At 46.3% G+C, this 22,879-nt stretch overlaps 1 protein-coding gene across 6 annotated transcripts in view; it reads right to left on the bottom strand.

Moving 5' to 3' along the window:
- Positions 1-22,879, bottom strand: part of NKAIN4 (sodium/potassium transporting ATPase interacting 4) — a 54,559-nt gene that overhangs the window by 18,435 nt on the left and 13,245 nt on the right. For 5 of the 6 annotated variants that reach the window (XR_008452573.1, XM_054081344.1, XM_054081346.1 and 2 more), the window contains exons 2-3: positions 9,132-9,269; positions 8,536-8,616 (exon numbers count right to left, since the gene is read on the bottom strand). Coding sequence is in view for 5 of the 6 variants with exons in the window: in XM_054081344.1 (XP_053937319.1) it covers positions 8,536-8,616; positions 9,132-9,269 (219 nt within the window). In the remaining variant the exon portion in view is untranslated. Of the gene's footprint in view, positions 1-8,535; positions 8,617-9,131; positions 9,270-16,353; positions 16,381-22,879 lie in introns of those variants that run through there. The other variant, XM_054081345.1, reaches the window with a different exon arrangement.

The raw sequence follows: 22,879 nt of genomic DNA, 5'->3' as shown, positions 1-22,879 counted from the left end.
CTTCATGTTTTGGGTTTAAGGTTAACCTTACAGATGTAGGAGAAAAAGGTAAACGAGGCATCGCTAAGCATACTGTCACAGAACCATGTGTTATGGGTAGCCTCTTCCCAGCACAGAGAGCTAAGAAATATGAACTTCATAACCCCAAAGTGAGTTTCAAAATCCAACAGATCTTCCTCTATTCTAGCTTTTAACACATCTAGCAAGTTCTCTTACCATTTCTGTCTGATTTCCTTCCACATTCTTCACATTTGGAGCTTCTGCATCTTCCTTTGACCTGACACACTGTCAGCCTCAGGTCAGATTACCCAGCTGAGCTGACCTCAAGATGATGATTGAAGCTTCTTGCAAACACTTCCCCTGCAATTCCTTCTCATCTGTGCCCCAGGAGAGGCTTTATGTTTTTCTCTTCTCATCTCTGCTAGTTCCATAATTCAAACCATGTGTTTGTGGAGGTTACAGAGCAAGATGCATAAAAGTAGCGCAGGAGTTTTCTATGCAAACTCTCACACTTGAGAAAAGAGTGGTACTCGCTAGAATACCCTGGAGAACTTTGGGATTTTGAGCTTAGAGGATATAGTAAAGCCCTCCCTACAGACTGGCAAAACCAAACTCAGGGCTGGGTGAATAGATCAGCTGCATCACATGATGGATGAATGCCAAGTGCTGGGTGCCCCAGCAGCCCTCCTGCATCACTTTGATGTGGAATCAACAACCCCTCTGACCACAACACGGGGAAAGGGGTTGGAAGTTTTATTCTGAAGCATAGATTATAAAATGGACCAGATAGAGAATCTATGTGTTTCTCCAGGGTAGACATAAATATTGAATATACACACCACACCTAACCATTATGAAAGATTTTAGCATGTTCTGCATCCCACTGCTCCTGCCAGAGTCTTACACGATCCCTGGTGGTGGGGGGGGGGGGGGGGGGGGGGGGGGAGGAAAAGTGACTCCCAAACCAGCAGCAGTCAGAGCTTGGGGTATTCACACTTCCTAACATGGAAAACCTCACATGGCAGCTCCTCTGCCTCAGCTCCCAGTAGAGTCAAGAGGGAAAATCAGATTCAGGGATGCTAATCCAGGCTCCTGCTCTGAATTAGAAGGTTTGTCTCCACAGCCTGTCCAGGGGACCTAGCCAGGTAGTTCTGCCGATACAAACATGGGCACAGAAAAGCGTGTTCAGGGGCAAACTTGAGTTACAGGAGCAGAAAATTTGAATGCCAGCCAGATAACCTGTCAACAGAAACCAACCGCCCAGCTACGCACGTTCAGTAGGTGCCCTGCACTCCACCACAGACCCCCAACAACAGTTCGCAGAGCTGTTATTCGAATACGCTGTAGGAAACGCATGTTAAGAAATGGGGACAATTAAGTGAGGAGAAAGCTGCCAAACTTCTGACAGAATCACCACAACAGATGGGATGTGTTTTACAGTAGATGGAGGAGGGCAGGGAGGTGAAGTGTGGCACCGGTGCAAAGGCAGCCTCAACAGCAAAGACAATGGGGGAAACTCTGTTAACAGTTGGGAGTTAAAGGGAGCTGCCTGCATTTTAAAGGCTATAGGGAATAATTACTAGATTGGCAGCTACAGGATAATGCTGACAGAGCAAGGTGCTGTGCTGTCTCCATTACTAGAGTTTCCTCTCCCAGCTTCTCTCAGTTTTGGCGGGAGAGCCTTTGGCTTGCTCCCTCTGCTGGGCGTTGCTCTCCCGTGGCCGCAGACATCCCACACATCCACCAAACCGCATCTTTTCTGCAAAGCTGGCTCTTTCTCTCCCAGGTTTGCATGTTCTGAGACACATGGATCTTCCTCAGCAAGAGCTTTTCCTCCTGCAGACAGACAGCCCTCCAAGCTGCTCTGCTCTTCTCCCTCTCACAAGCCACCCGCCACTTTGGGTAGGGAGGGAAAGAATCATGCTTCTCAAAAGAAAAAAGGACTCGATTTCTGTTTCTTTGCCTGCAGCTTCCTCCAGTTAACACAGAAACAAAGCTTTTCCACAGGGCACTGCAGGATCTACTCTTAACCTCGGTCCCCAGGGCTTCCCTCCCCCACCTCACAGATGGTGCCTTCCCAAACCTTCTGCCTCCCTGGTGCGAAGAGCCCAGTCAGTGCCTCCTCTGCTCCTCACAGAGGCAACTACGCATCCCTGGCCAAGTAAGAAACAGGCGGCTTTCCTTCTTGAATCTGCCTTTTGTCAGTCCTTATAGAATTGGTTCTGGCTTAAACTTTGCTGCAGAAGCTGAACTGGCTTGCGAATTAAGCCTGAAAAAGCAGAGCAGGTGCTGGGCTGGAGGCAGGCAGGTGGAGGAACAGGAGGCCCTAACCAGCACTCGCTGATTCCTGCCCGCAATCGCACCCCGGCTCCGTGCAAAAAAAATTAAAAAAAAAAAAACCAAAAAAAACAGACTTCAGTTAAGAACAGATTGGGAAAACTGAGCACATTTGGATTCTAAAAGCAACACAACGACTCGCACACATGAGCCATCCATCTCACAGATGTAAAATGAATACTGATGGCACACGGGGACTGTGGATGCCCTCACGTTCACAGAGACACCTTTCTGAACAGGCATCTGTCTGGAGCAGCGCAGGGCATGAGGGCAGCATGAAAGAAAGGGTCTCAAGATGCAAAACAATGCCTTTCCTTGGCTTGTGTCCCCAGCTGGATGTCCTTGGAGGGTACCTGCTCTGATGGGGCACAATAAAAGACCATTCAAGAAAATCACTTAATTGACCTTCAGTTGCTCAGTGCTTGCTAGAACACCAGGGAAAAAAAATCTCAGGATGTCTCCTGTGGTTTGCCAGCTTCCTCTGTGAGGAGGTGGTTGAAGAGAAAGGAAACCATGAAATAGGAACAGCACATTAATATCAGGAGAAGGGAACCGGTTACAAGGAAGCCGAGGGAAGACTTGCCTCACAAAACCTTTTTGCAACGCATTTGAATCTAAACAGACTGAAACACTCCCAGAAATGGGATGCAGGTTGTAAGATACTAATCAGTCCTAGAAGTGAGCAAGCCCTGCTGTACGGAGAGAGTACTCTCACTTGTTTTGGGACAGGCTGTTCTTTGAAGGGCTGTGGCTTCCTCTTTAACCTTCAGCCTGAAGGGAAATATGAGCAAAGAGTTACATGAGCTCCTTCTCAGGAGCATGTTGAAGGCCAGCAAAAAAATCACGCATCCCTCTGAATGGTTGTAGCACCTGGTTGCCAAGCATTTGCTATGACTGTGAGAAGGAAGACAACAGCATTAAAACTGTAAGACCTACACTTTACAGAGTCTATTTTCTTCTGCCAGCCTTAGCCCACTGTGTCCCACGGGAAGCTCACACCTACCTCTGACACCCACAGAGCCAGCTGTGTTCCTTTCCTAAAATGATTTTCTGAAAGCTGTTCTGAAATGATTTTCTAAGGGATGTTATCAGAGATGGTTTTATTTCTTGTTTTTAACAGCCTCTGGAAGCACCTCCCCACAAATTTCCTTAATTATCAAGCAAGCCAGCAATCTAACGGCTCTGGAAACAAACTGAACCCTGTATGGGAGCTCCCAGAGCTTACAAACAGAATAATTTCAAGTCTTCTCAGTTGGAAACATTTCTTATCAAAGTAGGAAATATAACGTTTCTCATTTAGTTGAGTGTGCTGAATAGCTGCATCGCTCCGAGACCACAGAAAAACCCGTCCATTGTCAACAAGACTGCTGAGAAACAATGCCACAGCATTTAAAGGTCAAATCACAGGCTTCCAGTTTCTAAGTTTAGATGGAGTTGTGGGGCACTTGTGACTATGCATGCATTTATCCATCTGCCTCACAGTATTTTTTCCAGGTACAAAGTCATCCCAAGGTGCCATCCAGATTCTGTGGAATACAAATAACCCCCATCTGACTAATAAGGGCTGCTGCCATTTCGAGAGGAGATTTAGACCACCATAGCTCTGGATTCACATCAAAGTGCCACATAGACAAGAGAGAATATAAAGGAAGGGTAAAAGATGAATAATTCCACAGGGAAAAGACAAAGGAATACATTGAAATACACAATACCGATTCCTCAAGACTCTCTGAGCGTTTCTTAAGTACAAGATGAAGAGTCAATCAGCATGGCAGCTGGATAGACAGATGCTCATGCATCTTACCAGCAGGATTTTAATAATTAACTCAGACAAGGGGGTGCAGGAGGGAGTACGTTTCACACTTGAGTAGAGAGGGAGAAGCTTAACATGTGGTTTCAAGCACAGTCTAGAAACTTCAGAGACAGCTCCCAGCAATTCACCTAACCAAACAGATGGACAAAGAGAAAAGGAGGAGATGGAACAGAAACAGGCCAGAGGAGGAGGAACAAAGTGGAAATTCAGCTGTGAGCCTCAGCCAGAGCAGTAGTACAGCCCTGTTGGAAAGGCTGTATTTCCCCCTAGATGCTGCAGTTATGCTCAGAACTATGAGCACAGAAAGGCAGGAAGGTAATGCTGCCAAAAGTAACTCAGAGACACATCACCACCTCACTGCCAGTGCTGAGAAGCATCCCTCCAGATTGCTGTATCTCTTGCCTGCTCATTGCCAGAGCACTTCCAGGAAAGCTGGCATAGGCTACACACTTCAGGAGGCGCTTGCAGCAACAAAGGCAGGGCTTTCTTAGGCACTTCTGCTGTTCTATTTGGGTCTGGCTATCTAATGAAGTTCTGCTATGCCATATTTCACACCCTTATTCCTACTAAGAAGAGACTGCAAGATAAAAAGTGACATGATAGAAAAACAGAAGTCAGCCCAGTTGAGTTCTTCCAAGATGTAGAGAATAGATTCACAGAGTGGGAAAGAGCATTTTCCTTTTCAATAAAAATTACTCAGCATAGTTATAAGTAGTGATAAGGAGGTAGAAGGTTCCTGAGTAGTTATAACTACTCTGAGTGGGGCTGGCCAGAATAGCCATTTGCAGGGTTTCCATAGCCTGGTGAGAGCAGGTACTGCTGAAGGAACCTGGAAGATCAATCACAGAATCATAAAGTGGTTTGGGTTAGAAGGGATCTTAAAGATCATCTGGTTCCAATCCTCTGCCGTGGGCAGGGACACTTTCCTCTAGATCAGATTGCTCAAAGCCTCATCCAACCTGGCCTCTTGTAAGAGGTGCTTCAGCCCTTGGATCATCTTCATGGCCTCATCTGGACTTGCTCTAATAGATCCTTGTCCTTCCTATACTGAGGACTCCAGAACTGACTTCAAGAAATGATGTGAAAGACAGAAGAAAAGAGGGTAAGAGGCAGCAGGTAGACAACCCAAAGGAGGAAAGAGGCAGTGAAGGAGGAATTGATGGTAAAGAAAGGCAGAACCAGCCCTCAAGGTCCAATTCAACAACGATGCATTTACCAGTCCATATTGACAGAGTTTATATCTGGCAGGTAGTCCCTTAACTCCTTTGCTAAGTAGCTTATGGGCTGACTTTGGACCTTGCCCCACAGCCGTGGTGCTTCTAGTTTCTGTTTTTCAGATCAGCTGGGCACCTTAAGCAGGTGTGCACAAGAACCAGTCTCTGTGCTCAGCTCAGCCCTGGACTGCACAGCGCTTCCCTGCTGGTGTACTGTACTCCCTTTACCACTGTGAAATCAGATCTAGGCACCAGAGGACAAGGAATTATTTGCAATAATTGCACATAATTGTTTCCTCATTTTCTTCAATTCTCCAGGCTTTTCCTATACTTGTTACAGCAGAAACACTTGGATCCTTCCTCACCCTACCTGAGTTATCATCTCTCTCACTTGCACTGAGCTGTCATTACCAGCCGCCAAGTTAACAAACTCCATTCATTCTCCCTCACTGCCCTTTCTGCATTTTGTCATTACGAATTAGCCAGCTGCTGACAGAGATCTCCCTGGCAGGCTGCCCTGGACAGCAATACAGAGGGGTGAGCACAGGGCTGGCAGGAATGCAACCCTCCCACAGGCTCACCAGGGATTAGAGGAAACAGCACCTGAAGACCTTCCTCAGAGCTATCAGCCCCTTAAGCTACTTGCACAGGGACAGCACTGTCGGAAACACTCCCCAGTTTACTCACACTTAGTCTGTGAGGGTGGGGAGGCCCTGGCCCAGGTTAGCCAAAGAAGTCCTGGCTGCCACATCCCTGGAGGTGTTCAAGGGCAGGTTGGATGGGGCTTGGAGCATCCTGATCCAGTGGGAGGTGTCCCTGCCCATGGCAGGGGGTGGGACTGGATGGTCTTCGAGGTCCCTTCCAATCCAAACCATTCTATGATTCTAATAGTTAATGAGTTAGTGTTTACCTGACCCATTCCATCAGCCTTGCTCCATCAATGCTCTTCTAACATTTTCAGTTTTGCTACCAGGCTAATTACAAGCTTTGACTTCTTACTAGGAATTAAAGGACAGCTTCCTCCCGAGTCCCCTGAGGGCACACAGAGGTACCTGCTCCTCTGCGGCACCACTGCTGTAAAACTCTGGGCTGATACTGCCCTGTCCTTGCCCCTTCCAAGAGCCTGTCCAGCACTTGCTCATCCAAGCCCAGGTGTCCTTCTGGAGCCTGATCCCAAGGACACAGAGATCAATAGGACGTTGCAGATGTCAGCTGGCTTTGGATCAGGTTGCTAGAGATGCAGCAGGAGAGCAACACTACTTGAGTCCAGCCTACAAACACCACCAGTAACTTGAGTTAAAGGGGAGAAGGAGAAAAGAAATCAGCTTTGAGCTTTTTTTTTTCCTTACAAGACAGCCTTTTCAAACAAAAATAACTCATTACGAACAGTGGCAAGTCTGTAAAGGATTTTACCACTAAACAAGCACAAATACTCTGATGTCTTTGCCAGTTGCCACCAAGCTAACAGCATGACTTTCTCATTACAGCTCTAGAGGGAAGTCCACCGAGTCGATAACAGCTTACACTGCAGCCCTATTCTATTCAAAATGTCCCCAGTCACAAGCATCATCCTGGGGGCTAAATAAAGGTTCTCTGCCTGCTGGCTTTTGCTAAATAAAATGAGCCAAGCGCAGAGCAAGGTTATGAGGTGAAGCTCCTCTGTTGTAGGGCAAGCAGAGTTCGCTGTGCTGTTTGAATTGACGAACAGCTACCTAACATGTTGTAGGGCAGATTGGGATTAGTAAACACAAGTAATCACCTGGCTGGAAGCAAACACAGGCTGTCAGAGAAGCTCCCAGAGCAGTTTATCAAGCCAATATTTCCTCTGCAGATGGGAGTGTTTAAATAGTTACATAAAATTCTTTTTTAGTTGGTCACGACCAATACAGAGATCATCTCAGACTGAGCTTTCAGACCATATGTAATCACTGTTTTGGGCAAGAACTCTCTCAAAGTTTATGTGGATAACCGTGAGGGGAAATGGAGATTAATTGAGGAATTAGGAAGTTACATTTTCTTATCTGCAAAAGATTTATGCTGTCACTCAGGACTTGCTTTAGGCCTGATAAAAAAAACCCCATAGTGCAGTTCCAATTATGCCTGCAACTTAGATGTATGACCTGGGAATTTAGGCCAGATGTAGAACAGAGTGCTCTGAAATGAACCTGCATCCTATAATCACCTGGAGTCTGCTAAGCTACAGCAATATTCAGTAATTCATTGCTTACAGCCCAGGCTTAATCTAGGGCCTGCCTCCCATTTTTATTATTTCTGACTCAGCCCTCATTAAGCAGACAGCAATACTTGGCTTATCTGGCCTTCAAAGAGCTTCGCATATTAACTCACAGCACGCCTGGACAAGAGCCATGAATAATCACCGCTGTACTTAAGAAGGATGAATCAAGACAGGGAAGCCACAGCACCTCCAAGGCTGCACCTTAAGGAGATGTTCCAGCCTCCCCAGCATCCCTCTGGTTTGTTCTCCGTTCAGCAGGGGCAGGAGCCTTTCACAAAAGGTACAACAGGAAATATCTTACTTGGTGTGGCCACAACCAAATACCTGCCCCTGCTGCTAAAGTGCTTTAAGTCTTCAGTAGGTCCAGGAGGCCAAAATATATCAGGAACTGGTCAGAAATGGAGTTACAGCAAAGTCCTTGGTCCAAATCAGCCCAGATAGACTGAACCCCCTGTACACCTCTTCCTTGGGATGGGCTGGCAGAGAGAGCACGCTCACTGCTGCATGAGAGCCTTCCCCTCCATCACACACACACCTTCTTCCCAAGGTGTTAGCAGGTCACAAAAGGATCAGCTACAATCTAGTTAGCTCATAGGCTTCCTCAGAATCACCATCTCCCCTCAGGATGGCTCTGCTGCCAGGCTTGTTCTCACCTTTAAAAAGCAAAAACTCTCTACCCACTCTAAGGGCAGGGTTTAATCCAGCCACCACCTGCACTGACCAGCAAAGGGCTCCAGAAATCACTGTTACTTCCCTCTTTTTTACCACATAACAAACAGTACTGCTCCATCCCCCAGCACAGCAGCAAAAAGACAGGACCTGCTACCAGGCAGCCTCCTGCCACTCACCTTAACCACCCCCTCCATTATCTCACAGCTAAGCTCCATCGCCTTTGATGCAAAGCATGAGCACTCACCCGTAAAGCTCCTACTCACCTTTGAGAGCCCTCCCACTTCTAAGTAAAAGCAGATGATGAAGATGTTCCAGGTGACCCAAATTGCAGTCCAGATGGCATACTAGAAGGGAACGGGGGAGGGAAGAGGTGGAAAGGAACAATAAACATTAGGAAGTCAGTGGAATTAGCTTATATAATGTATTTTAATCCAGCTGGGGGCAGTTAAATGCCCTCAGTCAGCACTGCAATCATTTTCTCTTGCTCTGTGTGTCTCCCACATGCAGATGCTTCCTCATCTGATTACAGACACAGGGGTAGAAGTTTGGAGGCAATGTAAGAGCCTCTAGCATGCATTTGTCCAGCATCTAGTTTTCCCTCTTTGCTGCATAGGATCTCTCTGTTACTTTGGTACCAGTAATATCATCTGAAAACTTCCAGGTTTGGCGTAAGCATAGTAGAAGTGCAGCACATGGAACAATGTGTTCCTAAGCATAGGCACCTCCTGCTATAATTGTTTACAACACTCGTGCCTGATTTCCCAAGGGCTTTTCTCGTCTCCTCGGCACTTGCCATATCCCACCAGAGGAAAAGCTGCAAAAGGCTTTGAACGGCTCTGAACAAAAGGGATTTACTTACCACCACTATGTAGCGAGGTCTGTATTGAATAGTGCCAAAGAGGCCAAGGATAACAATGATGATGTGAAGGAAGTTGGCTAGGATGGGGGCCCACTGGTATCCCAGGAAATCAAACACTTGCCTCTCTAATGCAGCAAGCTGGAAGGGAAAAGGAAAAGGAGAGTTACAGCTTCTGGGCTCATGACATTCATTCTCAAGGTTTTGACATGCTCCCTGAGCAAATCACCGCAGCAGCTGAAGATGCTACTCCATTCCCAAAGCAATTTACTGCCTATGAGCCAGGGCAGTAGGATGGAACATGTGTCAACACACCTCCCCTTCTGCTTTGTCCTCGTCCCATCTCCTCTGATGGCTAAGCTAACGCAGACCAGTGAGCTCCAGTTTCTATGAGGGAGCAGGTTCTCTGTTCCGTGCCCTTTGCCATGGGGAGGTGGCCCTGGCAGGGGTGACCAGCGGGACAGTAACATCTGAAATAGCTGCAGCAGGACTTTCAAGAGCTCATTTGTCAGAGCCTTCAGCATCACTAGATCATCCCTGACACCTCTCATGTTTCTGCTCTCCAGCACACATCCATCAAAGTGAGACAGAGCAGGAAACTCTCTCCCCTACCTTAACCCTACAGAAAATGCTTCCACACAGCAAACAAATCCTGCAAACATACCAGTTTTCCAGGAGGATAGGCTGTGTTCCTTTCCCGCACTAATAACATGGTTCCAAGTTAGTACCATGTTCCAGAAATAAAACTCCATTACTATTGAAGTGCTGGGCCTGATTTTCAAATCATATCTGCATAAAGATGTTTTTTTCCCCTGGAGCCATCATCTGTGTATCAGGCAACAACCATCAGGCATCCAACCTGGACCTGAGTGCTGGGACTGCATCTGCAGAACCTGGATCTGCATGCTAAGCTTTACATCCCATCAGCCTTTAAATACCATATCTATAGGTGAAACGGGGAGTGGAGGGAGCAGAATGGTTCCCATGGGTTTTCCCCCAGTGCCCAGGCTTACACAGAGAGATCTTCTCTTTGCTTCTCTTCTCTAACACTGTGACCAACCTCCCCCACTGGCCAGTGACTTCCCTGGTGCTGCGGCACAGCACATGTCCCTGTCAGGGTAAGGCTTCAAAGCATGTTTCAATGTCATAGTAGAAAGCTGGGAATGCATTATGACATTTCATATTAATCTTCACCTAAAGAAATCATTACAATTTACCATCAATAGTCAAAATGAATTTAACTGCTAATTAGACATTAGCCATGGATGATCCCCATCCACTGTGTGTAATCAGCTATATGACATCTTTTCCTGGCTTGGCTTTTAAATGGCAGCTGGGGACTGAGCACTGGAGCATCTGTAATGCATTAAAGCATTTAAGGATGTGAGTGGTTGCAGGTCCCAGTCAAACCACACGACAAGAGAACCACATCTATTAAACAACCATTATTCTTCCTTCTTCCTGGGTCAGTGGGGAAATCACCTTCACACCTCTCTTGGGCTAGGAAGGTGTTGCAATTCTCAACACTACCTTGGAAGTTCAATAAAAATCTGTATTTCAAAGAAACTTACAGCAGGCTAAGGGAGATCCATCAGCGTGGGATAAGCAGCTTTCCCTCTCTGACATCTCTCTCCCCTGGCAAAGAGGCATGGAAAGCAGGGATGGAACAGAGGCAGTCGCCAAATCTATCTTTTCTGCAAAATAATTAGTCTTCTCTTGGAAGCAACATCCACTGCCCTGTTTTGATCAATTTGAACCACCAGGAAGATGCTGGGAGATGTGTGGCACTGCTACTCCTGGGGGTCTGGGGCTGGAACAGGGCAAGGATTGCTCATTTCACAGCAGATTTTCTGTATCTCATCAGAAACAGCAGTAATAGGTTAAATGCTTAATCTTTTAGGAAGGGATTAACGCACATACCTTAACGATATTTGGAAATTTGGAATCCTGATTGGCTGGCAGTAGGTCACTTGACTGTGACCGTTTCACCCAATCAGGCATTTAATTGGCTTTGGGCGTTACATTAGCATGGGAGTATGTGCCACACAGAGCCAGCTTGTGGTGTGTTAATTAGCAGAGGGGACACAACAGGGGTGTGTTCTGCAGAGATAACGTTCTGCTCAGCTTTGCCTCTTGCCTTCAGGCCCTGGAAAGGGGATAAAGATAGAGCCTTCCCACCCATGCCTTCTGCCATGAGCTTTCCCATTCCAGAATCGCGGCATTCATGTCTGGAGAATTTTCTTCTCACAAATGAACATTTGCCATTAAGGCTGTGTAAAAAGGGAAAAGCTTGTCCTTCTACAGCTTCGTGATGTTTCCTGGCTTGTTTGGACAAGGGAAAACATCAGTTTGTGATGTGAGATGTACCCAACCATTCTGGAGATGGACCTGCCAATCTACACTGACTTCAGATTCGGGCACGGCTTTTAAAGAGGTCTCTGGCCACACCAGATTTTCCCCATTATCCCAAAAGTCAGCTTCATGTCATACTTCCCTCTTCATTATTGCAACTCCCCTTGTCTCCGGGTTGTTTCTCTTCTGATTTACATTCCTTTGCCACTTTTTCTGCATCTTTTTATGGGTTTGTGTCCCTCAGAGCTGTGGGTATGGCTCAGCTGGTGCAGAGATGGGCTGTGCCCGTCTGCTGGTTCAGCTAAGGGGAGCAGGAGCTGGGTCAGTATGCTTTTGTGGGAAGTGTGAGCCCAGGCAAGCTGGTTCCACGTTTCTAAAAATAAAAGCAGTTTTCTGTAAGATGTGTTGTGTTGATGACAAGCACTAATGCTACTGATGAAACCCTGAATTACTGACACGCAGGCAGTGATTCTGTGCTGCAACCCAGCCATCAGAAATGCAACCGGAAGTTAACCTGGGCTTGTCCCTATTCCCCCAGGAACCTTGCAGAATTAAGAAAATGTCTGCTAAAAACAGGTGATAAACACCCGTTTCACTTATCACACCACGGGTTTGCGTTCAAAGCTTCCCCATTAAATGCTGCTGAGTCTTGCAGGTAAACTTACTTTTGTTGGCATGTTGGTGTTGTGTTGATGGTTGGACTGGATGATCTTAGAGGTCTTTTCTAACCTGCTGTTAGCAGGACTCATGTTTGTGCTAAGCTGGGCTTGATTTAGTCTTGGGATGTAAAGAATGAACCACCTTCAGGCATGGTTCCTTTGATATGCTCAGGAATGGCAGGGTCAGAGTTTGCCCCTGCCTACAGGGGATGATCTCTCCACACCCTCATACTGAACCTCACATGTCGAGCAGGGGAAATGCCATCTTTCTCTGCTGCTGCCAAGTTTCTGTAGACCAATATCCATGCTGTAGCGTTCTTTACGATGATTCACACTACTCTATTCAGAAAACCTATTATATTCTGGAGATATTGGTTGTAAAGAGAAATTTCAGAGATTGTGGCACAAGTTTCAACCCATTCAAAGCTGACAGGACCTCTCCATCAGGGAGAAAAAAATTTTTCTTTTTTATGACTATTCTTATTAAAAATAGGTTTCCTTCTGCTCCTTTTGCTTCTCTAGCCCAAAGAACATTTTTACCTTTCATTCTTTAAATGAAATGATTTGTTGTAGTCCTAAAATCTGAAGAATTGTGGCAGACTTTACTCTCCTGACATAAACTACATTTCTGCTGATCTGAGTGAAACTAGAATAGGAAATAACCACGTGAAGCAATTGCTAGCCAGGCAAACAAAACAACCCAAAGTTCTCTGTTGGGGCATCGTTCATTTACATGGATGGGAAAGATAGGAAAGGCAGAGAAGATGTTCTGCTATCACAAAGCTCATGCACAGTGAGCAAAGAAAGGCTTTGAGAGCCAGCACGAAGGGGGATGCTCAAGGCCTTTGCACCATTGCCTGATGGATCTCATTGCAGAACAGGAAAATGGTCTTAGAAAACGTCTCAAACTGTGGAAGGGTTTCTTGTTGGAGGATTCAAATCATTCCAGTTGTGTTTCTGATGGCTCTGGCAGGACAGCATCACCAGCAAATGTCAATGCCAGCGGAACACTCCAAGCTGATTTCAATAAGGGCTAGGGGGAGGGGGGAATGTTTAAATTCTGGTCCCTCGAAGCTTTTTTATCCCCTCATCTTTGTCTTCTGTTGCTCCTGTCATGCTGATAAGCCGGAGTGTCCAACCTGTTCCCCTTGTGCCTCCACACTGCTAAGGAAGAAGGGATGATGATGAACAAGTCAGTTCCCTGTAATTCTTTAACTCCCTGTCCTTTAGAGCCTACTATCAAGGCCATGTTATCAGCTAGATTTGCTCTTCTTAGTTTATTAAGCTTTTAAAGCCTTTAATCTTATTTGGTTTGGATTTGTGTCTTTCACTGCATTTCTGGAATCAATTGGGACAGAAAATAACAAATATCACTTTCACAATGTTGGCATGACTCGCACAGAGGCAGGAAAGGTGCTCAGTGAGCCCAATGACAGGTACAGATACACAAAGAGGACATCTTGCCTACCCATACACATGTCCGTATGAATAATTTCCTGCAAGAAAACCTGCTTTTTTACACTTTCCAAGTTCAGTTTTAATGAGAGATTCATTTCTAAAACTAAATGTTAGAAATAAATTTACGAGCATGCAGTAAACAGCGTGAATGGGAAAGGCTGATCCTACTGCTACGGACTGAAGGGAGATGCTCCTGCAAAGTAATAAGAAAAAATGTTCTACACAGAAACCCAGACAGTTTTCCACTTGGCGTGTAGAGAAGGAACTTCAGAACTCTTTAGCTACTCCTGCCTTCCACCACTATAAGGACACACAGCCTCACAGCCTGCTCCAACTCCTGCACTGCCCTTGTTCAGAGATGTACGCAGCCTCCTTGGAGCCCTATGAGTAGATCTACAGCTTCAAAATGGGCAAAATGTACCACTTAAACCTTGATATTTACTTTCTCTTCAGCCTCAGCTGCAGCCCTCAGTCACCACTGCTCTCCTGTGATGTTCAGAACTGCCTGGCTGATTCCCGACACATTGATTCAGCCTTTGGTTTCCTGCCAACTGGCTTCCCTTCTTTAAGAAAATGCTCTTTGTTTGTCTACTGTGCAAATACCCTCGGAGCGGCCAAGACTTTCACTGAAAAAGGTCACGGGTCATTTCTTGAGGAAAAACTTGCATTGATTTCCTGAGGTGCTTTGGCCATGTAGTGGTTGATGGCTTGAGTTCAGGGCAAAGTCACAGTACTGCTGTCCCTATGAGACATCATATGAGGATGAAAATCTAAGTGCAGCAGGAGGAAATTAAAAAGTCTCATATGTATAATTAAAAAATATATATCTATTTAGGTTTTGAGCACAAATATCTTTCCATTTCGTTCTTTCAAATAAGTTTGTCAAGACTAAATACCTGTCTGCTCTGTTTATTATCATTATCAGTATTATTGGTATTAATATGATATATCATATTACATATTATTATTATACACAGTCCTTCTATACAATTGATTTGTGTTTGTAAATTGTGAAACAATACTAGAACTAAAGAAACCTAACCCCACGGTGCAGTGTGATGAAACTATCAGTAGTGAGCAGAAAATTCCCTTCTGCGCCAGCGCTAATTCAACCTAGAGATTTTGTGGTCCCAAAAATTATTAAGCAATCAGTCTGTTTTTTACCACGGTGACTGCATTTCTAAATAAATACTAATGGTTGTAATAGCTGTTTAATGCTGTTTATCTGGAAAAGCAGTTTGGTGAGCCACTACTTCTCATCCCCCTAACGGAGGGGCTTGTTCTGCTAGATGCCACGTCCTTGTCTCTTCTGAAGTCAGCCTCTCACGTGCTAATACCCACTGCATTCATGAAATCTCATTTTTCTTCAGTAAGTGTTGTCAAGGAAACCTTCCTTGGGGCCTTGTGATCCACAGCTCCTCTGCCAGCATCCCTCACTGAACCACAGAGGTCAAGAGACTAATTGCACAGGAGGTCTCTGTTTGTCACTTTGTCTCTCAGACATCTCTGGTCACTCTGGCCAAGGGATACAATAAGCCCCGTTCTCTGCTCAGTTTGGTCCCTTTCCTCCCCAGGAGTTGCTTAAACCCCTTCCTTTCATTCTTTTCACACAGATACAGAGCCTGCCAACAGCACACCATATATCTTCAAATCATTTATGTTTCAGAGGCAAACTCTGGTCACTGGGATGGCCTGGAAGACCAATGCCTGCCAAAGGTCCCTGCCATCCCAGTGTCACCCTCCTGCCACAGGGACTGGCCACTCCTGGGGTGTTCACCCCAGCAAACACAGCTTTCAGGCTGCCCCATGCCATAGCTGAGGATCAGGGCTTCTCTCCCCAGTACCATCCTGTGCAGAGCCTGGGCAGAATTAACCACTTGGTGTGGTTCAATGCAACTTCCCTGCTGAAGCCCAGGGCATCCTGCTGTCAAACAGCCTGGCACTGAGTCCTCACCTCCTCCTTCCCCCTGGCCTGGCACCTTTGTGCTCTGCATTCACAGCATCATTTTGTGTGTTGGCAACGATGCTCTCAGGAGTATCGATGCTTTGACCTTCATCCCTATGCTTTGTGCTGCTGATGCTTTTCAGAAGTAACCTAGCTTCAAAGATATGTCATTGTTCAGTCCCACATGCCTGAATGCTGTTTAGCATTCCAGGAAAGGCACAAACCTTGCTAAACATAAGGCATGAGACTGGCACTGCAGCAGTGTGGATGCCTGTTTGTTTGTGTCTGGAGTTGAGGTTCTGGCTTCACAAGGAGAGAGGTTTCCCAGCACTTCACATACAGCCACCAGCCTTGCTCAGCTGAACACACGAGCGGTGCACAAGCATTCACACACAGAAAGCTCTTAAACAGCAGAGATATGTGAAGGGAGAGAGAAGGCACTGGCCTGTAAGGCAGCAGTCGGCAATACTTTTTCTAGCAAGACTTTGTAGTCTATGGTGGGGAGGGGCTCTTGATCAAGGAGGGCAGGGATAGTGCTAGGGGAGACAGTTTTCACCTGAAAGAGGGGGAGATTTAAATGAGATCTTAGGAAGAAATATTTTGCTGTGAGGATAGGGAGACCCTGGCCCAGGTTGCCCAGAGCAGTGGTGGCTGCCCCATCCCTGGAGGGGTTCAAGGCCAGGTTGGATGGGGTTTGGAGCAATGGGATCCAGTGGGAGGTGTCCCTGCCCGTGGCAGGGGTTGGAACTGGGTGGGCTTTGAGGCTTTTCCAACCCAAACCATTCTATGATCCTATGATGATCGTCCTTACCAAACAGCACATCCCATCTGCAGCACATGGGCGACATGTCCTCTTCTGCTCCACAACACTCTAAACAGGCTAATCAGCACTACAGTTAATTAGCTGGCTCTTGCACATAACATTGCAGAGGAGAGATGAGGTTGCCCAGCAGTGACTTCCTCACTGGTGCTCAGAATACAGCTCCCAGGAAAAAGACTGCTTCCTAGGAGGAATGTTTCAGTAACATTATTGTCCTATAACTACCTAAACTTCTCCCAAACTGGGGTTAGTTACAGGCCTGGTGAGGGTTGTGCTCTGTACACCCCAGACAGTCTCTGGCTTGTTTGTTTTTTCTGGACCACATCTTGCCTCAGAGCACAGGGATGGAGAGAAATGTCTATGCAGCAGCCTCAGATACTGGAGCTCCTCTGTTCCCTCTACTCCTGCTCCTGTCTCCTGATAGCATCTAAGTACCGCGTGCTGCTGTGATTGCTGATTGCCAAGATTAGCAATCAGGCTAAATTAATAAGCAGGTGCCTTTGTGATCCAGGCAAAAAAAGCACTCTGACAAGAATGACAAACTTGTTTTATTTGTAACCTACATCAACACTCAAACCTAAGTTTCCCAAACATAATTAAATTAATCTGTTGTGCCCACAACACTCTCCTCCCTCAGTTTTTTTCTCCTCCCTGAGTTTCTTAGCTCAGCTGTGGCTCTCCAGCTTGGCAGTGGAGAGGAGGCACTGGAACAACTGGGACGTGACTGTATTTGCAACAGACATAAAACATAAATTTCTTCAACAAGTGCCTGACGTTTCTGTCAGCCAGATGCTCTGTAAGGCACAGCCTTACCCCAGGCTCAGGCTCCACTCTTGTGGCACTTTCCCTTGGCTGTCGGAGGACCTCTTAGCCCACCTCATACTGATGATCGCGGACAAACATCCTTTCTGCTCCCCACAGACAGCATCCTGGCATGGCAGGCACCTTTAGCAATGGGGGAACCTTCTCCAACCACTAGCACGAATTTGCCTGTTGAGCAAAGTATATTAAAGACGTGCCATTAACTCACCAGCTATTTCCCGCGGGAGATCTGCAGCCGTTTATGAAGCCATCTAAACTCTATAAAGTCTGTGAGGCAGAGCAGTGTTGGAGATCAGTAGGAATCTAATTTTCTAATAGAGTGATTTACTTCCTACCAACAGGGCATTATGTTCCATGGTCCCTGCCTCTGCTCAGCCAGGAAGGCTTTCCAGAGTTTGGTCTTATTTGCTTGACAGGGACACTGGGAAAAAGTGGAAATAATTAAAAATTAGCAAGAGGGTGGTTTGGTTTAGGGAATATACCCTATACCCTCTGGACCTGCTATTTTAAGTGGTGTCTGCTTAGCTAAAAGATCCAGCTCTGCTGTTGGAGCGAGAGAACAAACACATCGACAGGACTTGCACAGAAAATTCAAGGCTGTACTGAAGCACCAGTTAGGCCAGGATGTCAAACCTGTCTTCTAACGATGCAGCACTCTGGGATGTCCTGGATGTGGGGGGCAGTAGTTTGAAAACAGCTCAGAGATCCCTGGGAGTTCTCAAGCACAGTAGAAAGACTTCAGAATCATCCAGGGATCGGAGCTAGACCCACAGGATGTGTAAAGTCCAGGATATACCAGCTGGACTTGCCTGGTTTAGATGAAATTATTGTTATCCTTTTTATTTTACAGGCACTTACTGCAAACTGCAATTTTATTATTTTATTTTGCCTCTGGTTACCCCGAAGTTGAATTATGACCTTAAATATACTGCTGTCAGTTTCCCAAAGGAGGAAGAAACTCTTGCTTCAGGCTCAAAAAGCCAAGCTCTGGTTTTTTCTCTGTCTTGTCCACACACAGCCCAAGAACGACTCACTGTGTCCATATGACACCCAGAACATCCCAGCTTTCACTTTATGAACCAGAGTGTTCACATGGTGTCCTCTGCGAGTCTAATTCATGGCTGGCATCTTCAGCACTTTCTCTTTAGGAAGTTGTGGCCCCAGTTACAAAAATGCCTCTCTGAAGGCATAACAACCTGTAGAAAGCCACCCAAAGCCATTTTTCTCATCCAGTGGAAGATGAGGATGGGAGTTTCTTGGTGTCCATGCAGCATGGTCAGCAAAAGCCCACTTTCTGCATAGGTCTGTGTGCCGGAGCACTCCCCATGTCAGCTGGATGCTCCCCAGTATGCTGGACAACGGTCTCTGTGTTGCTGGTCTTTTGCAGAACCCCTCCAGACCTTGCTAGATAAAAGCTCCCTTTGCCTGATGGACCCTATCCCTCTGCTCCGCACCTTCCACCCACCCCGTCCTGGTCCACCCAGCTCAGCGGCCGCTCTCCCCCGTCTCCCTCCTGCACATCCTACTGGGAGCTCTAGCAGCTGATCCCCTTAATTAGGTCACGAACAGATCACGCGTAAAACACTTGCACCAGCCAGATCCTCTGAAGGAAAAACATGCAAGCTCTGCAACTGGAGTAAGAGCTCAAGAGAGGAAGGATGCCAAAGCTGAAATAATTCTTCAAAACTTTGCCTGCAGGAGCCCTGTCTCAGTTTCTGCTCAGCAGCTGGGTCCCTGCTCCCTGACCCTGTAGCGGAGTGGTAGTGTTGCTTTAATTTCCTCTTGCTCCTGCTGCAATGCCAGCTTGCTTGGATATTCGTAAACAGAAGGAGTTTAATGAAAATTATAATTAGAGCCCTGCAGTGCTCTTGCAGGTGCCTTTACACTGGGCTGCCGATTAACATTACAAATCAGGCTGGTGTCACTGCGGAATCTGCAGCGAGAGAAGAGAATTCATTAAAAGAGAAGTGTGGGGCGGGTGAGAAATAGGGAAGAAAGAAAATGATATTGTTATTAATAATAATCAAGGAAATTGGGAGCTGCCATGGTCTTGCTGCAACTTTGCTCCTAGAAGGAAAGCCCATTTGTAACCACTCGGCAGCAGGAGGGCAGAGAGCACAGCCACCTCCACATCTCCAGTCGTAATTACCGCACAAACGGACACTGTTTCATAAAGCAACTGTTTCTCACAGAAAGAAAACTGGCAACGAAGACTTTATCTCTCCTACCAGGAGACAGGGAAGTGCTCTTAGCACTTCTGCTTCTTAATATCTAGCTGTGAAATTGTGCGCGTCTGGGAGAGACAACATGGGAAGCCAAAGGGATGTGTTTCACATCATTTTACAGCTTTCCTTTTCCACCTGCCAGCAACTCTACATGATGCTTTTTGCCCCAGCGCAATGCCACGAGCAGCAGCTCCTTGAGAAAGACAGAAGCCTTCATTCAGTGAAGTACTAGAGCATCTGCTGACTTGAGGCACAGCGTACACCCAGCTGTAGTCACGGGCTGAAGGGCTCTGTACAATCTGGGTCTGACAGGGCAGGAGAGAAGATCCCATGGGAACAACACGAAAGCATCTGAGCATCAATGCGCTGACATCCATCCCCGCTCCTGCACATGGCAGCACAGACTGGTGTCTGATCAAATACAGATCAGTCTCCTGGGTTTGATCCCGCTCCTTCCACCAAAGCCCTCCAGCACAGTTGTTAACTGTCTGTCTCCCCATCTGTACAGTGGATTTAGAAATAACAAACACCCTCATTTTGCACAGAGGACTGCTGGACACTCGGATGGTATTTGTGAAAAGCTTCTTTAATATCTCCTCCTAACCATCCTTCATCAGCAGAAACCGCATCCTCACTGCAAGTGTTTTTATTGGATGCCCACCCACTCATAATGATAAAAAAAGATGGCGTTTTAGGTTGGGAACCTCCCCATGATTCTTGCAGCACAAGCCTAAATCCTTCACCTTTCCTATCACTGTCACATTCTCAAAATGAAGAGGTAAACTCGTCCCGCTCCTGTGCCTGCATCCCCCCAAATTCAGCAGTGGTGATGCTCCAAGCAATACCCGGCAAAGGTTGCCCAGTCCATCCACCTGCCAGACCTCCACTGCTGCTCATCTCGGCTATTAATCTTACGTCCCCTCCGAGGGCAAAGGATGTAACTGTAGTCTAATCAACAGCTGGGAAGCCAGGACAGAACAGACGAGTTAAGACTGCAAAAGTGATTTGGTTTATACATCAAAACCAACCCAGGAGACTTTCCCCTCTGCACATCATGGCAATAAGCAGAGAGTTTTCAGGCAAATTAGAAACTGGAGGTATTTTAGGAGTTTGGCTGCAAGCTGGCCGAGGAATTTGCTTGCATTTCATGCACACTATCATCAGCATAACATGACCCATACTGCGACAGCTGAGTTTCAAGCATCGCTAGTAAGACCCTGTTGTTTGAGCTTTGCCAAGAAAACCAACACAACATAAAAATGTGCTTATTTCAGTTAAAAAAAAAAAAGGACAAAAGAAAAATTTCCCTTGAAATACTATAGTTGAGAAAGCACAAAGGCATTTTTTTTTTCAGCTGAAAAACAAACATCAGTGAAGAAATATTGACCCTAACAAATGTACCAGCAAACTTCCAGGCCTGTCATCAAAGCATGAAATGAAAAAAGAGCTGAAGAAAAGAAGTAGTTTGGACATGAAAAACATTCAGTGGTCCAGCTTCTGGTTCCAGTAAAATGCTTTTGATGGGAAGGGTTTCAAATTGGAACAAACAGGAAAACGACTATTTTGTTACAAATAAGGACTGTCAGAGGCTTCTGGGGCATTGCAGCAATCTTCCAATAGCCACAGTCCCCAGAAAGGACTTTCCTTCTACAAAGTGGCCAGAAAATGAATCAATCACTACTGCCTTCAGGGAGTGCAGGGATAGGATGAGGGGGAATGGTTTTAAGCTGAAAGAGGGGAGATTGAGATGAGATATCAGGAAGGAATTTGTAACTGTGAGGGTGGGGAGGCCCTGGCCCAGGTTGTCCAGAGCAGTGGTGGCTGCCCCATCCCTGGAGGGGTTCCAGGCCAGGTTGGATGGGGCTTGGGGCCCCTGATCCAAGTGGGAGGTGTCCCTGCCCATGGCAGGGCGTGGAACTGGATGGGCTTTGAGGTCCCTTCCAACCCAAACCATTCTATGATTCTATGACTTTCATCTTCTGATTGCTTCACTGGAAGAAAATCAATTGTATTTAAATAATTGATTGATTAACTTAGTAATTACAGGTAACAAATCTAGCTTCCCTTCCTTCCCTCAGGACACATAAAGTAGGGATATTTCAGTTTTCCAGCCACTTAAGGAGGCAGAGCCAATTTGTGCTACCCAAAATGACTTCTGGGCTGCCATCCACATCCCAGGAGTCACCGGTACCCTCAACACAGCCCCAGCAGTGAGGTACCTGCTGCTCTCAGAGATGAGGAAGGATGACCACCTCTTGGGTTCCTTCCTTGACTGCAACCTCCCCAAGAGCATTAAAGGCTGGGAAACAGAGATCCAGCTCTGTTTTTCTTAAGTCAATAAAAGCAAGAAAACAGAGACACATGTAATGCTCAAACAGATTAAACCTAAGTAAGTACCTTAGGATGGAGATGGTGAAAAGTTTAGACACACATTTGAGGCTGAAGCCTAGGTTGATGAAACATCTTGGGAAGCGCCATCTCCTCTGGGTGGTCACTAAAGAGTAAGAATGCATCTCTGCTACAACCTAGACAGAGTGCTGGAAGTAAGCGCTTCAGGCAGAGAGTTTGGGGTTCAAAACATGCTAATGAGCTGCAGTAGAAGTCAGTAAGCCCATAATTTTCTTATGCTGACCATTCCCTGCACCACTTTGTTTTCCTGCTATACTTGAGAGGAGTTCAATGAAACAAAAGGTTCTCATCAGGGATTTATTAGCAATGCAGTATCATGCTAAAAAATAACCCTAAGGTTTAACAGCTTCTCCTGCTTCTGTGAATAGCATTGACCGTATCGCTTTTTGTGCAGCATTCTCTTTGTTTTTCGCTCTTCTGTCCTAGATGATGAGACCCATGACGTTCACTCTGATGGAGGTGAGCTACCGGCTTTCCAACAGTGTAAATAAAGATTCAATGCCTTTTAAAAAGCATCACTTTTAAAGGAAAGCCCTTTCGAGTGAGGGCTGGAATGGGGTTATTTTCCACATGACCAAACGTCAAAAGGAAAGCGGCAGCCCCGTTCATGCTCTTATCACCCTCCCTGAGTCACACACTGGACAGATTTGTCACAAGGTGAAATAAGAGCAAGTCCTCAATTCATTATCATTTTCTACTTGTCCTCCTTAATGCAGCTCCTGCCAGGATGAGTTTGCTGTGGGAAAGGGGAATGAAACCAGGCTTTTCAGTTTGCTGCTAAATGGGACTGGGATGAGGCTTTCGAGGGGGGAGGGTAAACCTTCCTCATTATAAAGGGAAAATGTGCAACGCAGAGTTTTCATCGGATGCTGCCCAGCCTTCCAATTAGGGTGACTGAGACAAACAGTGGTGTTATTATATGTAACTGCTTATCCAGTGTCACTCAGCCATTGTTTATTTTATGAGCATAATTTATCTCTTCTGTTGTGCTACCCAATTTGTTTGCATTTTCAGTCCAGTCGAGTGTCTCCCTCTCATTGTAGACATCTTTTGGCCTCCCA

The sequence above is a fragment of the Cuculus canorus genome, chromosome 16, assembly GCF_017976375.1.
Source record: "Cuculus canorus isolate bCucCan1 chromosome 16, bCucCan1.pri, whole genome shotgun sequence".
Classification (NCBI taxonomy): Eukaryota; Metazoa; Chordata; class Aves; order Cuculiformes; family Cuculidae; genus Cuculus; species Cuculus canorus.
The sequence above is the reverse complement of the archived record's forward strand: the minus strand, read 5'-3'. Positions and strand labels throughout refer to the sequence as shown.